Below are 15238 nucleotides of genomic sequence, written 5' to 3' on the forward strand. Positions count from 1 at the left end.
GTCTCCCCCCCCCCCTCCCCCCGGCTTCTTTCTCAACAAGGGGTGAATGTGGTAGTATGATTAGGGAGATTACGGTACCCTAGAACCAAGCTGCCATTGGTGCAGAAGACTCGCTGCCCATTGGCCCAGGCAAGTCATGTGCCTCTCTGCCAATTGGCTGAGGCTAGTCATGTGACTCCCCGCTGATTGTCTGAGAGGTAGGTAGCTCCGCCTACGAGGCGGGGTATAAGAACCCGTACCGGCTGGCAGTCGGCCTTTCTCTATACGTCTACTGCCGGGCACACATCTAGTGTATTAAAGCCTGTTGTTTGGAACTACCTCTCGCCTCGTGTCCGATTGATGGTGCATCAGTACAGATGATATATGATGAGTGAAGACAAACCCTGAATGTTTGTTCTCGGTTCCGAGAGAGCTCACACAATGCCTACATTCTGAAGCAGTTACAGGTGCCACAGATCTTTGAAGAACATCGGTGTTGCAGGGCTGGCTCCTTGGAGACTAAAGATGTTCCCAGAAGACCTGGCTGATGATACCAGGTCGCTGTCCACACGGTACTGCTAAGGAGAGCTGCAATGCTGTAGGTGTCTCCACAAGGTCCACGATTGAGCAGGGTAGGCTTCCTAAAGATAAAGTTCAAATGTTTGACCACTTAAGCAGGTCTCTCCAATACCCACCACAGAGAGCATCCAGGATCAATATTGTCTCATGTGCCTTTACAATCTTGTGGCAGAAAAGGGGGAGATGTCTTGCCTGAGGGAGATATGGAGAAATGTCTCCTCTGATAACAGTGAAGGGGATTGTGATGAAAAGGATCAGGATGTCATTGAGGCGCATGCAAATCGGCCCATGATAATCTGGTAGATAACAGAATCCAGGCAGAGGAAGGTGCTCAGACATTTGATTTAATATTTGGTTTCTATCCTCTGCTGTCTTGCAGGCCCCAAATCCTTTTCGATAACAGATATTATACTTGCATATCATTTACCTTAATTTATGATAGCTGAAATAAATTGCTCTACATTAAAAAATATATATATTTTATTCCAAACACAGTCATAGCACAAAATAAACGTAGTTCAAGCAGTTTATTAAATTCCACCCCCCACCCGCAACAAATAATTCCTCAAACATGGACAGAAACGGCTGCCTCTCCGACCCCCTAAGGCCAAACTTTTATCTTCTCCAGCCGAAGAAATGTGTGCAAATCCCCCAACCAAGCCGCAACCCCCAGCGGCGCTGCCGGCCTCCAGTTCAATAGTATCCGTTGCTGAGCAACTAGACAGAAGAAGACTAAGATATTGACCCTCTTTTACTCCTGCAGCCCCGGTGCCTCCATAGGGTCCAGTATCATCCTAACCACCACAACCCCCAACAAACTCTCAAACACAGCCTCCCACAATCTACACAACTTTGCACACCCCGAAAACATGTGAGTATGGTTCGCTGGCCCACTCCCGCACCTCTCGCACACATCTTCTACTCCTGGGAAGAACCCACTCCTGCAGCCCAAGTCATGTGGACCCTAGGTACCACCTAAAACTGTATAAGACTCATCCTTGCACAGGAGGAGGTTGAGTTGATTTGGTGCATTATTTCACCCCAAGGTTTCCCACCCCATCTCAACCCCCAACTCTTCCTCCCACTTCTGCTTGATCCCTTCCACTAGGGCCGCCCACTTCTCTCCCAACCACCCAGAAATAGTCCCAATCCTCCCTTCTTCCCACTCATCCGGGACCAACAAGTTCAACTGCGTATAGTCCGACAGTATCTAAACTCACTGCGCTCGTCAATTCAATTCTCTCTCGCACTTCCTCCAAACCTGCAAACTTACCGTCAGCAAACAAGTTTCTAACCCACCCTATCCCTTCCTCCCACCATCTCCCGTACAGCTCATCCATCCCCCCTGCGATGATACACAGAAGCAATTATGTAAATAGTAATAGATACGACCTCCAATCAGCAAGTGGCAGTAGAGAACAACCATGTGAAACTGTTACCTAGGGGAGTCTGGAGATAGTTGTTGTAGTGGATAGTCGCATTTGTAGTAGCTCTTAGATAATTTATAATAGTAGATTTTTGATAGTTTTTTTTAATTGTTATCTGATCCAGGTTATGGTTTCACAATAAACATTTAATTAGTCACGAACTAGATGTTCGTAGTGCACTAATTCCGTCCGGCCAAGCACTAAAACATAACACCCCCTGGTGCAAACCTATGGTTCCCACATAATGGGGTCAATACTGACATCTGCCTAATTTTAAGTGCCTCCTTAACTGATTCCAAATCCTAACTAGGATCCACTAGGATGCTCATTTCCCCGGGGAAAACAGCAATGGAGCTGTCGACAGGGCCCTCAAACACCTGCAAGAGCCCTCCTCCAGGTCCCCCACCATCGTCTCATCTGCTTGGCACTCACCCCCAATAATAATGCAGCAGGTTTGGGAGTGCCAGCCCCCCTTCCCGCAGCATCCTTTGCAATAAGGCCCTACTAACCCTTAGTGTCTTGCCTGCCGAAACAAACTCTGAGATCAGTTTGTCCACCCTTCAGAAAAAAGCCTTGGGAAGGAAAATTGAGAGGGATTGAAAAATAAACAAGAACCTTGGCAACACATTCATCTTTAACATCTGTACCCTCCCCACCAATGTCAATTTAATTTTAATAATCTTTATTGTCACAAGTAGGCTTACATTTACACTGCAATGAAGTTACTGTGAAATGCAGGGTGCCCCATGTTTTGAAATCCTCTCTAACCTCCTCTACCAGACAAGATGTACTTGTGCATGGTAGCCCAGTTATGTGCCCCTTGAATCCCTAGAGACCGAAGTCTAGCCCAAGCCACCTTAAATAGAAGGGCCCCTGAGTTTGCACTCTGCCCCAGAGCATTCACCGAGAAGATCACACTTTTCTCAACAGTCAATTTATACCCAGAAAAGGCCCCAAATTTTCACAACAAGTCCCTAATTCTCCCCACATTTTCCAATGGATTCACCACATACAATAAATCATTGGCATATAAAAACACCCTCTGCTCTCTATCACCCTCACAATCTCCTTCCACTCATTTGAAGCTCAGAGCACAATCGCCAGCACAAAGAGCAATGATGACAGCAGGCATCCCTGCCTTGTCCCCCTATACAGCCCAAATTGCCCTGAATTTGCATCGCTCGTTCTCACATTTGCCATAGAGGATGGGTACAATAGCGACACCCAAGCCACGAACGTCAGCCCAAACCTCCCATGGATCTCAGACAAGTACCGCCACTCCAGCCAGTCAAAGACATTCTCCGCATCCATAGATAAGATACCTCAGGCACTTGCCACCCCAAAGGGGTTATGGCCACACTCAATAGCTTCCTAATATTACTAGAGAGCTGCCACCCCTTCAGGAACCCCAGCTGATCCTCTGAAACCACATCCGGCATGCACCCCTCCAACCACCTTGCCAACAGCTTGGCCAACACTGTCACGTCCGAGTTTAACAGCGAGAAGGACCTATAAGATGCATAGTCAATCGGGCCCTTGTCCTTTTTCGGGATCAGCAAAATAGACACCTTCGCCAGGGTAGCCGGCAGCTATTCCCTCTCTGCCACTTTATCAAACATGCTGAAAAGGTGGGGAGCCAACTCCACCGAGAACTTTTGATAACATTTTGCCGAAAGCTGTCCAGCCCCAGTGCCTTCTCTGACTGCATCATGCCAACACACTCCATTACCTCCTGCAGCCCCAATACCTCCTCCAATACCTGCTGCTTCCCCTCTTCCACCTCTGGGAACAGCAATCTGTCCAAAAACCGGCCCATATTTGTCCCCTCCCTCGCTAGGCACAGCCCTGTACAAGCTTCAATAAAAGTACTTCAGTTATTTTTCCGGCTCCGTAAACTCCCTAGCCACCGTGACCTGCATAATTTCCCTTGCCACTGCCTGCTATTGCAGCTGATGGGCAAGAGGGTGACTCGCCTTCTACCTATACTCATACTGCACCGTAGCTGGCGTAGCTTACCCAATGCCTTCTCCATTGTCAAACAATCAAACTGCCCCTGCAGCTTCTTCCTTTCCACTGGCAACTCCCTACTCCGGGCCACCAAGTACCTCCGACCCACACCTACAATACCTTCCTGCAACCTCCACCATTCCTCCTTCTCAACTCTATCTCTGTGGGCCTTAAAGAAAATAATTTCCCCCAAACCACCACCTTCAACGCCTTCCAGAACGTGGCTGTAGTGACCTCCCGATTTTGATTGAGATCAATAGTTCTTAATTGCCAGTGCCATCTTATCACAGACTCCTTTTCTGCCAAAAGTTCCAAATCCAGCCTCCACCCTGGTCTCTGCTCCCGCCCCGACCTAAACCTAACATCCAAATAGGATGGTGCATGGTCGCAGATCACTTTCCCGCATATTCCGCCCCACAACCTCCGTCAAAGCCGCCTTACCCACCCCCACATGTCCCCTCCCTCCATGTTTTTGTTTTATCTTTATTGTCACAGGTAGGCACACATTAACACTGCAGTAAAGTTACTGTGAAAAGCCCCCGTACCCATAACAGTAAATAAAAACATCAAAGAAGCCCCCAATCACAAAATTTTCAATTGCCCCCAAGAACCTGCGTAAACGCAAGCGTAACCAATCAGAAACTGTACAAAGGGTACAGAAAGAGCAAAAAGGTCCAACGAAGTACAAAAGATATAAAAAGATACAAAAGGTACAAATCACTCAACAATACAGATGGTACAAAAGTCCCTTACTGAGCCCTCCCCAACCCATGCTCCTCAACGAAGGCATTTGCCTTCTCTGGCGTCAAGAAATCTATTCCCGGCCCTCAATAGTTACCCAAAGTTTGGCCGGGTACAGCACCCCAAACCGAACCTTGCGCTGCAAAAGCGCTGCCTTGGCCCTATTAAACCCCACCAGTCTCTTGGCCAGGTTGACACCAATATCCTGGTAGATCCTAATCTGATTTCCTTTCCAGCTGCAATACCTGACTCGCCTGGCCCACTTCAAAATCTTTTTGTTGGCCTGGGAATTTTGCATGCACGCAATTACTGCCCATAGTGGCTCCCCAGCCCTCAGCTTCTGCCTCAAGCACCTATGGGCCTGGTCCATCTCTGGGGCCTTGTTGAAAAGCCTCTCCTCCACCCACTTCGCAAACATCTTCGCGATGTATACCGTGGCACTCATTCCCTCCGGCAGGCCCACAATGCAAAGATTTTGCTGGCAAGACCGGTTTCTCTTGCTTATCCACCCTCACACGCAACACCTTACATACATCCCCAGGATCGCCATCGCATCTCCACTTCCAGTGACACAATTTGGTTACTCTGGTTGTACAGCTCTTTTTCCACCTCTTGTATTGTCGCCCCTTGCGCCTCCAAGCACTTCTCCAAGCACTTCTCCACCAACCAAGGTCCCGTGACGAGGTTCTACTGCCCCCACGAGTGCTCTCGACCAGTCTCCCTGCATTTCCTTTTGTTGCTGCCGAAATTCCTCCTTAATAAAACTCACCCGTTGTTCCATTGGCAGTTTAACCATCGTGCCGACCGTTCCCACTCCACCATCTTCCCAACTTGTGCTGCACCACGAGTCTCCTCCAAACCCTGGGCCAGGGCTCTCACTGACATAACCAGCTTTGATACTCTGCACACATTCCAATCCAGGGGAGAAACAGTCACCTTCCACTCTCCTCACACCTTATCCATCAAAATCACCCATTAATAGGGTAAAAAGGACCAAAGCTAACACCTTCAGGCAGGAGCCACCTCTGGTGCGACCGATCAGACAATGGTCACCACTGGAAGTCAAAATTGCACTACTTTAATGTCTGCTCTGCTGGTGGTTTGATCCTTCGCGTACACCGAACTGTTGATATACAGAGCCCTGGTACTCAATATGCACTTCAGTATCAGTGAAACATTCTGTTCTCTCTCAACCACGGGCACCTACGCGTTGAAATTAGATATTTTTCATGTCCTCTCACAGTCCATATTCAGAGCAACTTGGAAGCAATATCAAATCTTACCTTGGCAGGGATACATTCATGTTACATACGCAGCTGCTCCCAATGGGGGGCAGACCTTACAGAGAGCTCTGCCAGGTGGAACCAGATATATGGATCCACAGGGAGAAGCAGCATGAAAACAGCATTTGGCCATTGTGTTCCTACCCCTGTTCACCACTTAACCATAGCAAATCCATATCCCTTGACATCTTTATCATGCAGAAAAGTTTCAAGGTTACTTTGGAGTCCATTCACTGTTGCCTCATCTGCACAATGGATTGCTGAGTAGCAACCACTCCAAACCCTCCAATTGTAGAGACTCCTACAAGTCTCAGTCCCGATGGCTTCAGTATTAGCGCAAGACTGGACATCCTAGACAAGGTAAATATATTTCCTGCTTGAAACCTGCAGTCATGTTAGAGCTGCTGATGCTTCATGTGGATAACCTCACAATGCTCCACACAGTCCAGCACCCAGGCCTATTCTACTCTCTCTCACCTCATATACTAAGATCCCAGTTCTTCAATGAGGTCTGGTGCACTTTGTTTGTAAACCCTTTATATAAGGTCTACTGCAACTCCTCATAAGGAGATGAGTCGGTCAAACAAATCTCCATATGTTTCATAAAGGCTTTCGCCAACTGCACACACATATGCATCTTTAATTCTACACTTGCAGTCAAGGCTAACTTGTTCCTTACTTGCAGCCTCCACCTGTATGTTAACTCAAAATGGCAAATGACTGAGGAAGGCCAGCATTAATTGGTTGTGCCCACCACAGCTTTTTCCAAACATGTAGGGAAGCGTCTGGTTTTCTGTTGTGAAAAGACAGTGCAGATTTTCACCCTTTCAATCCAGATACTGCATCTACAGTGTTCCTTGACAGCCACATAATATGTTCAGCTCCTCTTGAATATTCCTTGCATCCATCCACATCTCACATCAGGGCAATTGCAGCAAGAGATGTAATGACTTCGCCGATATCATTTACAGAGGTCAGAGCTGCAAGGAATAAAAACAGTAATGCTGTAAAAGCTCAACAGGTTTGGCCGCATCTGTGGAGAGAGAAACAACGTTAACGTTTCGAGTCTATATGACTTCTTCAGAGCTGCAAGTAATACCTTGTATCATGCATGCCCAGGCCATACTCTCACAGGTGATGCCCAGTATTCATGCACGTGTGGGATTATTGAGTAATCACTATGTTGATAATGTGAGAGAACAGAATCTATCGGAGTTCATTATCAGATTCTGAAGAATGCCCCAATGCCATACTCTTAAATGCCTGTAACAAACAAAACAACAATCAGCAAAATGGAATTCAGGATGCTTCCAAATTGTGCATGTGTCGCAAGTGTACACAATGGTTGTACACCCAAACCACCTGCGTGTCTTCAAAACTTCTTTATCTTTCTTTCTCAGTTGCTATGTTGAGATGCAACCCCCACATGCACAGTTGAAGTGGAGGCAGCACACTGACTCTTTTGCCCTGTTGACTGTGATGACATTGGTGGGTGTCTTCCGGTGGCCTAAATTCCTGTCTGTCTTCTTCAACCACGAGAATCGGCGAGTTCCTTGCGGATGCATATGTAATGAGCTGAACAGCACAAGATTGCCTGGGGCCAGCCATCGCACGCCGAGTAGAAAGCAGCCTCACTTTTAGGCCTGCCACCAAACTTAGACTCCAGAACAGAAGATTCTGCTCTAAGTTTATTTTGGTTAAATCTTTGAAAATATTGAAAACTGCAAAAAATGCAAATCCAGATAGAAGCAAATCATTAGTAAAGTGGTTGGAGGATTGAATTTATTACAAAGACATTAGGAAAGATTTGGAGCTAAGGTTTCAGTTAATTAAGAGGGAATTTTATACTTTACAGTGTGAGTGAGAATACAGCAGTCATGATACTGCTAGTTTCTAGATTAATTCAGTGTAAAGCTTTCAGCATTTCTGTATGGTAGTTGCCAGGAAGGCCATTCTACTGATCTCTTTGCTTTGACTGCCACCTTACGTTGCTATTTTTGACGCATTGCAGTAGACAGTAAGAATGGAACAGCATATAAATTAAGTGGCATTTATATGTGAGTTAATAGTGTGCGATTACGAAGAGGATGTGCTGAATTACATAAAAGCCATAATAAATTGTAGAATACAAATTCATTGAATATTTTTGCAAATTGTTTTTGATATTATAGTTTGCATGCTGAGTAATTTATCATTTGATGGGCAGCACGGTGGCACAGTGGTTAGCATTGCTGCCTACGCCGCTGAGGACTTGAGTTCGAATCCCGGCCCTGGGTCACTGTCCATGTGGAGTTTGCACGTTCTCCCCGTGTCTGCGTGGGTTTCACCCCCACAACCAAAAGATGGGCAGGTTCGGTGGATTGTCCATGCTAAATTGCCCCTTAATTGGAAAAAATAATTGGGTACTCTAAATTTATAAAAAAAAGAAAAAAAAAGAAAGTAATTTGAAATGAATATTTATTTCCAAAATTCAACTGAGCGCAAAGACATTGAGCGGGTTTCTTTGGCCTCCCAGCCACGTGTTTCATGGCGGAGGAAGGTGCCGTGCAGTTCACAGGCAGCGGGATTCTCTGCTCCCGCTGCTGTCAATGGGAATTTGCATGAAGCCACTCCATGGTGCCAGGAAACCCGTGGGTGGGAGTGCGCTGCCAGTGGGATCAGAGAATCCCACCAGCGTGAGCAGCCGGAGGATTCTGGCCAATGTCCAAGCAGTGTCTGGAGGCATTTGTTCATGCATTGAGGGATATGTTTCTTAAAACAATAGGTGTGTTTATTGCCATGCAGGGGATACGAATTGCAGTAACTGAATAAGTCAAATTCTGTTTTTGTTTAGTATGCTATGATTTTTATTTTGAGCTACGAGAATCAAACCCCATGACTGTAGAGCAACTAAAAGGGCTGAGCGGATGATCATCTCGTTCTCCTCCAGAGGCCCCCAGCATCACGGATGTCAGTCTTCGGGCAATTCAATTCACTTTATGTATTCTCAAGAAATGGCTGAAGGCACTGGATACTGCAAAGGCTTTTGGCCTTGACAATATGAAATGAAATGAAATGAAAATCGCTTATTGTCACGAGTAGACTTCAAACAAAATTACTGTGAAAAGCCCCCAGTCACCACATTCTGGCGCCTGTTCGGGGAGGCTGGTACGAGAATTGAACCGTGCTGCTAGTCTGCCTTGGTCGGCTTTCAAAGCCAGCGATTTAGCCCTGTGCTAAACCAGCACCTGTATTCCGGAAATAGCACTGAAGACTTGTGCTCCAGAACTTTCCGTGACCTGTGCCAAGCTGTTCCAGTACAGCTGCAGCACTGACATCTATCTGATAATATGGAAAGCTGCAAGTAACTCAGTTACCTTGTCTGGCTCTTGCTCTCTCTGCACATCTGGCTGTTCCCTATCAACTCTGTTTATGACTCTCAGGTGTCAGCAGTTACTGTGCCTATATTTTTTCCCTTTTAACAAAACACAAGTAAATATAATTTAATGATTAATAACTCTGATCTCCCACATGCCATATCAAGCTCTTTGTTCTTTTAAAATCATTCCAATTAGAATGAGGAGAAACACTATGATCTAGAATTCCCTTGAGGTAATTGAAATGAAATGAAATGAAAATCGCTTATTGTCACAAGTAGGCTTCAAATGAAGTTACTGTGAAAAGTCCCTAGTCGCCACATTCCAGCGCCTGTTCGGGGAGGCTGGTATGGGAATTGAACCGTGCTGCTGGCCTGCCTTGGTCTGCTTTCAAAACCAGCGATTTAGCCCTGTGCTAAACAGCCTCTTTATTTACACTATATTGCAATGTGAGTTTCCTGGGTGTGGTGGTCTGATTACACATTGGTACAGGCAGTGGTGTAAAATATATGTAAAATGAATGTAAGCAGTTGAACGACTAGAAAACATCTATGTAGCATTTTCAAATGTGCTGTTCAGCCTGCACAGTTTAATGTTACTTGGGGACAAGCAAAAAATATATATAAAGAGTGTTTCAATCTTTCAGATTGGTTCATTGCACACCTTCCTAGATTTTGCTTATATTTAGACAAAATGTAGGAGTCTGAGGTGGGCTAAGGGCTTTGATGGGGTGAGTAGGATGAGCAGATGTGCAGTTACTTTATTTAATGAGCCAAATTTTATTTATTGTGACCACTGGATACTAGATAAATATTTCTATCCCTGGAAGCTACCTGTCCAATCCCACAATTTGGCTTTTCTCCACCCCCCCCCCCCCCCCCCACCCCCACCCCCCCACCCCACACACACACACAATGGATTGTAATTTGAGAAAATTGGTCCTGTCTCCACAGATGGCATCTGGGGGCGAGCCCATCCCTGGTCCATGGGTGGTGGTGGTTTGGGGGAGGGGGATGTTTCACCGTGTAGGCATTATTGGCAACTAGCTATTAATGCCGCATGGTAGCACAGTGGTTGCACTGTTGCTTAACAGCACCAGGGATCCAGGTTTGATTCCCACCTTGGGTGCAACCAAGTCTGCATGTCCTCTGCATGTCTGCGTGGGTTTCCTTCGGGTGCTCCAGGTTCCACCCACAAGTCCCGAAAGAATTCTGAATTCTTCCTCGTTGTAACTGAACAGATGCCGGAGTGTGACAACTCGGAGATTTTCACTGTAACTTCATTGCAGTGTTAATATAAGCCTATTTGTGGCACTATGATTATTATTATTTATTGGTATGAGCTTGGACTTCTGCAACCAGTGCTGCACCTCTCCAGTACTGGTAGTGCCATGGGAATGGTGGCCATTGCCAGGACTGCAGGAAGGCATGTTACACTGGAGCTGGGACCAGAAGTAAGTCTGGGGTGTCTTGCTGGGGCGGGCTCCAGCAAGGATGTCTAAAGCCTGGATAAATGGGGAGAGGGAGCAGGAAGTGGCCGTCGTTTGTCCAGGGTTTAATAAGGTAGCTTTCTACTGCTGATCCAGTGGTAGCAGGATGTGACACACTGCCAACCCACTGTTGGTGGGGGTCATAAAATCCAGCCTTTGGTGTGGGGTGGGAGGTACTTCTGCAATCTCATCCTCATAATCTTCAGCTTCTGGAAGTAGGAAACCATTGTCAGACTTCACTCACTTAGCAGTATTGTGAAATATGTTTGATTGTAATGTGAATCATGATGTTGTGGATCTTGAAAACCAAGTGTCATCCATTTCACCAATGACCTGTGCATAGCAGGAAAACATGTTTATTGTAATTGATTCAAAACAGAAACTACTTTTAAGATCATTGTTTTTTTTTGTTAGAAAATACTGTATAAATCCCAGATGGAAGCTCTATGTAGGCTTGCATTCAGTAGACACAAAGTTAAAACTAATAATATAAAACCTTAATTTCTCTAAAAAGTATAATTAGATTGGCATGTAAAAGATAATTATTTTTCAGATACATATGAATGCACAAGTTATACAATGCCCATTTTGTATACTGTCCTTTTATTTCAGGTGGATATGCATTTTATGAAAAAGATTCCTGCAGGTGCAGAGGCTTCAAATATTTTAGTTGGTGAACTGGAATTCCTGGATCGATCAATAGTAGCATTTGTTCGTTTGTCTCCTGCTGTTGTTCTCTCTGGAGTTGCGGAAGTTCCTATTCCAACACGGTTAGTCTCTTCAATGCACAATCCCTGATAATGCACAATTCTTAATATACATACTGCAACATCAAATAGAAAAAGGCAATTCAACTGACAGGTGTAAAGATCTCTGGAAGGATATTTTCCCTTTCAGGTTTTAGCCCTGGAAACTCTCAAATTTTGGTATTCCAAAGTTTATCTCTAAAAAATTCAGTCTGTTGTTCTAGACTAACACAAAATGGATGGCATGGTAGCACGGTTTTTAGCACTGTTGCTTCACAGCTCTAGTGTCCCAGGTTCAATTTCTGGCTTGGGTCGTTGTCTGTGCGAAGTTTGCACGTTTTCCACGTGTCTGCATGGTTTTCTCCGGGTGCTCCGGTTTCCTCCCACAGTCCAAAGATGTGCAGGTTAGGTGGATTGGTCATGCTAAATTGTCCTTAGCATCCAAAAAGGTTAGTTGGGTTACAGGGATAGGGTGGAGGTGTGGGTTTGGGTAGAGTGCTTTTTCCAGGTGCGTGTGCAGGCTCGATGAACCGAATAGCCTCCTTCTGCACTGTAAATTCTATGATTCTCTGTCTATGATTCTATGTCGGGGAGTTTTCTTCATTACCCCAACGGAATCCTCAGAGATTAAGGGGTGTACATGTGCTTTATCCTTTCCAGAGATGTGTAGTGTCTTTTGCTTTACACTGGTAAACATTTGAATTTGAATGGTTTAAATTGAGCTGACTGAGAATTTTGAAGAGAAATTAAAGATCTCTTTACTACCAGGGTGCAAGTCCACAATGAGGAAACATTTAAATTTGTTGAGTAAGTAAAATATAATTTTGAAATCAAATGTTTTGGTGCTCCTTGTGGTTGGTTGTAATTTTTTTCTTAAATTTAGAGTACCAATTATTTTTTTTCCAATTAAGGGGCAATTTAGCGTGGCCAATCCACCTAACCTGCACATCTTTGGGTTGTGTGGGTGAAACCCACACAGACACGGGGAAAATGTGCAAACTCCACACGGACAGTGACCCAGGGCCGGGATTTCAACCTGGGTCCTCAGCGCGTCAGTCTCAACACTAACTACTGCGCCACGTGCCACCCTCTTGCTTGGTTGTAATGAAATACAAAATAGCGTACTTGTGAGAGTAGAAAATTAAGAGTCAATTCAGAAACATTCATGTCGCCAGAGGAACTTTTGCCTGCAATGCTTTTATGGACTTGAGGAAATAAGTCTGCAAAAACTTGTAAAAGGTGTAAGAGTTGGTTTGTGGGAGATCTGAGATAGGAAGGAGGTAGTTGAGGTTGAACTTCCAGTGGGTTGACCTGGCAAGAAGATTAGTAATGGAAGAGGTTGGTGCAGTTGGGATTACCATTGGTAAGCTGGCAAGGACAAATGACAAAGGCTTTGAGTGGCTTGGCCACCAAAATATATTAAAAGAGGCTTGTGTTGTCAGGGGCTTTTTTGTGGGAGGGGGTGATGCTGGTGTGGAGGGGTCAAGCCCAGGTTAGCAACAGGAAACTAGGAAGGCCGAGGGTACTGTTGGCTACAGATTGGGACAGTAGAGAGATGTGGAGAGGAGAGTTAAAGCAGCTAAAAGTCCCCACAATTGTGAGGTGGAGGGAGGATGATATGAACAAAAGGCCTGAGTTGGAAGTCTATAGCCTGCAACAAGATATATGTAACCTGAATGTTTTCTGTAATGAAGTGGGAAGAGTCTGTGTAGGAATTTAAAGAACAAGGTAATATTTTTTGTTTACCATGTTGGAAGGCCAACAAGGAAAGCATTGGCAAAATTCAAACTGGAGTTGATAAGAGCATGGATAGGGGTTTTATCAATCGTGAGGGTCGAGGAGGGATGGATGTAGGGAATGGGATCTGGAAATATGTGGGGCGCGATTCTCCGCCCCCCCACGCCCGAACCACGCCACGAATCGCCGCTCGCCGGCCCTTCACGCCCGTTTTACCACGGCAGCAAACACACCTGCTCGCTGCCGTCGTGAAACGGGTGGCAGATGCCCGTTTGGGGCATCTAGAGGCCCGATTTGCATGGGAGCACCACGACTGTGCTCGGGAGGGGACAGGCCCGCGATCGGTGCCCACCGATCGTCGGGCCAGCGTCCAAAACAGACGCACTCTTTCCCCTCCGCCGCCCGGCAAGATCAAGCCACCACGTCTTGCCGGCCGGCTGAGGAGAAAGACGCCAACTGCGCATGCGCGGGTTGGCGTTGTCCAACCTGCGCATGCGTGGCTGACGTCATCGGCCGCGTCAACCGCCGTGACGCTTGACGTGTGGCCTTGACGATCGTCGTCTAGGCCGTGACGCACGGGGCCGCGCTCCTAGCCCCGCCCGGGGGGGAAGAATCGGCCCCGGAAGTGGCCGTGAAGGCTGCCGTGGGTCACGGCCTGTCCCACGGCAGCCTTTACGATTCTCCGCATTTGCGGAGAATCGCGCCCGTGGTTTTGATGATACACAGTGGTTTTCAAACTTTTTAAACGGGACTCAGTTTTGCCAGCTGGCTGAACTTCGGAACCACACCACGTTTGCTAGCCCAGTCTATCCTGATTCAAAGCAGTCTTCGAGACATTGTAGTTATCTTGCCCCAACCAAAGGAGGAAAATAAATCACCGAGATTTCCTGTTCTTATTCACTATCGAGTAGCATCTGGTACATTGAATTTATGACAACGTTGAGTGAGGAAAGGATCATATATGCCTGTGATGTCCTCCTACCTATAAAAGTTCACTGTCCAGGGTCACGCATGAAGGGTAGTTACTCATGACAGTTACTGGAGAGCTGCCGACAATTATGAACGTGCATTCATTGTGGAACACTGCCTTGAGGAAACAAAGAAGTGAAGGAAGAAGAATGAGGTGAGGAGAATAAAGGACAGGTATCAGTGTGGGAGAACCATATGTGGATCTTGTAAATAAACCAGCTATACACCTGAAGATAGAGATATTGAAATTTAAAATGATTTTTACACAGAGGGTAGTGGGTGCCTGGAACTCGCTGCCAGAGGAGGTGGGAGAAGCAGGGACGATAGTGACATTTAAGGGGCATCTTGACAAATACATGAATAGGATGGGAATAGAGGGATACGGACCCCGGAAGTGTAGAAGATTTTAGTTTAGACGGGCAGTATGGTAGGCGCAGGCCTGGAGGACCGAAGGGCCTGTTCCTGTGCCGTACTTTCTTTGTTCTAAAATCTTGATTTATAATTATGGGCGGCACGGTGGCACAGTGGTTAGTACTGCTGCCTCAGCTCCAGGGAGCCGGGTTCAATTCCGGCCTCGGTTGATTGCCTATATGGAGATTGCACTTTCTCCTTGTGTCTGCATGCATTTCCTCCTGGTTCTCTGGTTTCCTCTCTCAGTCCACAGAAGTGCAGGATGGGTGGATTGGCTATGATAAATTGCCCCTTAGTGTCCAAAAGGTTAGGTGGGTTACTGGGAATAGGGTAGAGGCATGGGCTTAAGTAGGGTGCTCTTTCCGAGGATGGTTAAAGACTTGATGGGCTGAATGGCCTCCTACACTGTAGGTATTCTATGACTTCTGTTCTATTCTATGGCTTAAATTCAATTCAAGTATTAGATGCAAGTTTATTCAACTTCAAAGCAGACTATTAGAAATAAGTTCACCAA

General features: G+C 46.1%; 1 protein-coding gene across 3 annotated transcripts in view; it reads left to right on the forward strand.

The window, feature by feature from the left end:
• LOC119961978 (sodium-driven chloride bicarbonate exchanger-like) overlaps positions 1–15238 on the forward strand; it is a 466097-nt gene that overhangs the window by 246855 nt on the left and 204004 nt on the right. For all 3 annotated transcript variants that reach the window (XM_038789664.1, XM_038789662.1, XM_038789663.1), the window contains one exon: positions 11474–11631. In XM_038789664.1, the coding sequence (XP_038645592.1) occupies positions 11474–11631 (158 nt within the window). The remainder of the gene's footprint in view (positions 1–11473; positions 11632–15238) is intronic.

This window comes from Scyliorhinus canicula, chromosome 2 (genome assembly GCF_902713615.1).
Source record: "Scyliorhinus canicula chromosome 2, sScyCan1.1, whole genome shotgun sequence".
NCBI lineage: Eukaryota > Metazoa > Chordata > Chondrichthyes > Carcharhiniformes > Scyliorhinidae > Scyliorhinus > Scyliorhinus canicula.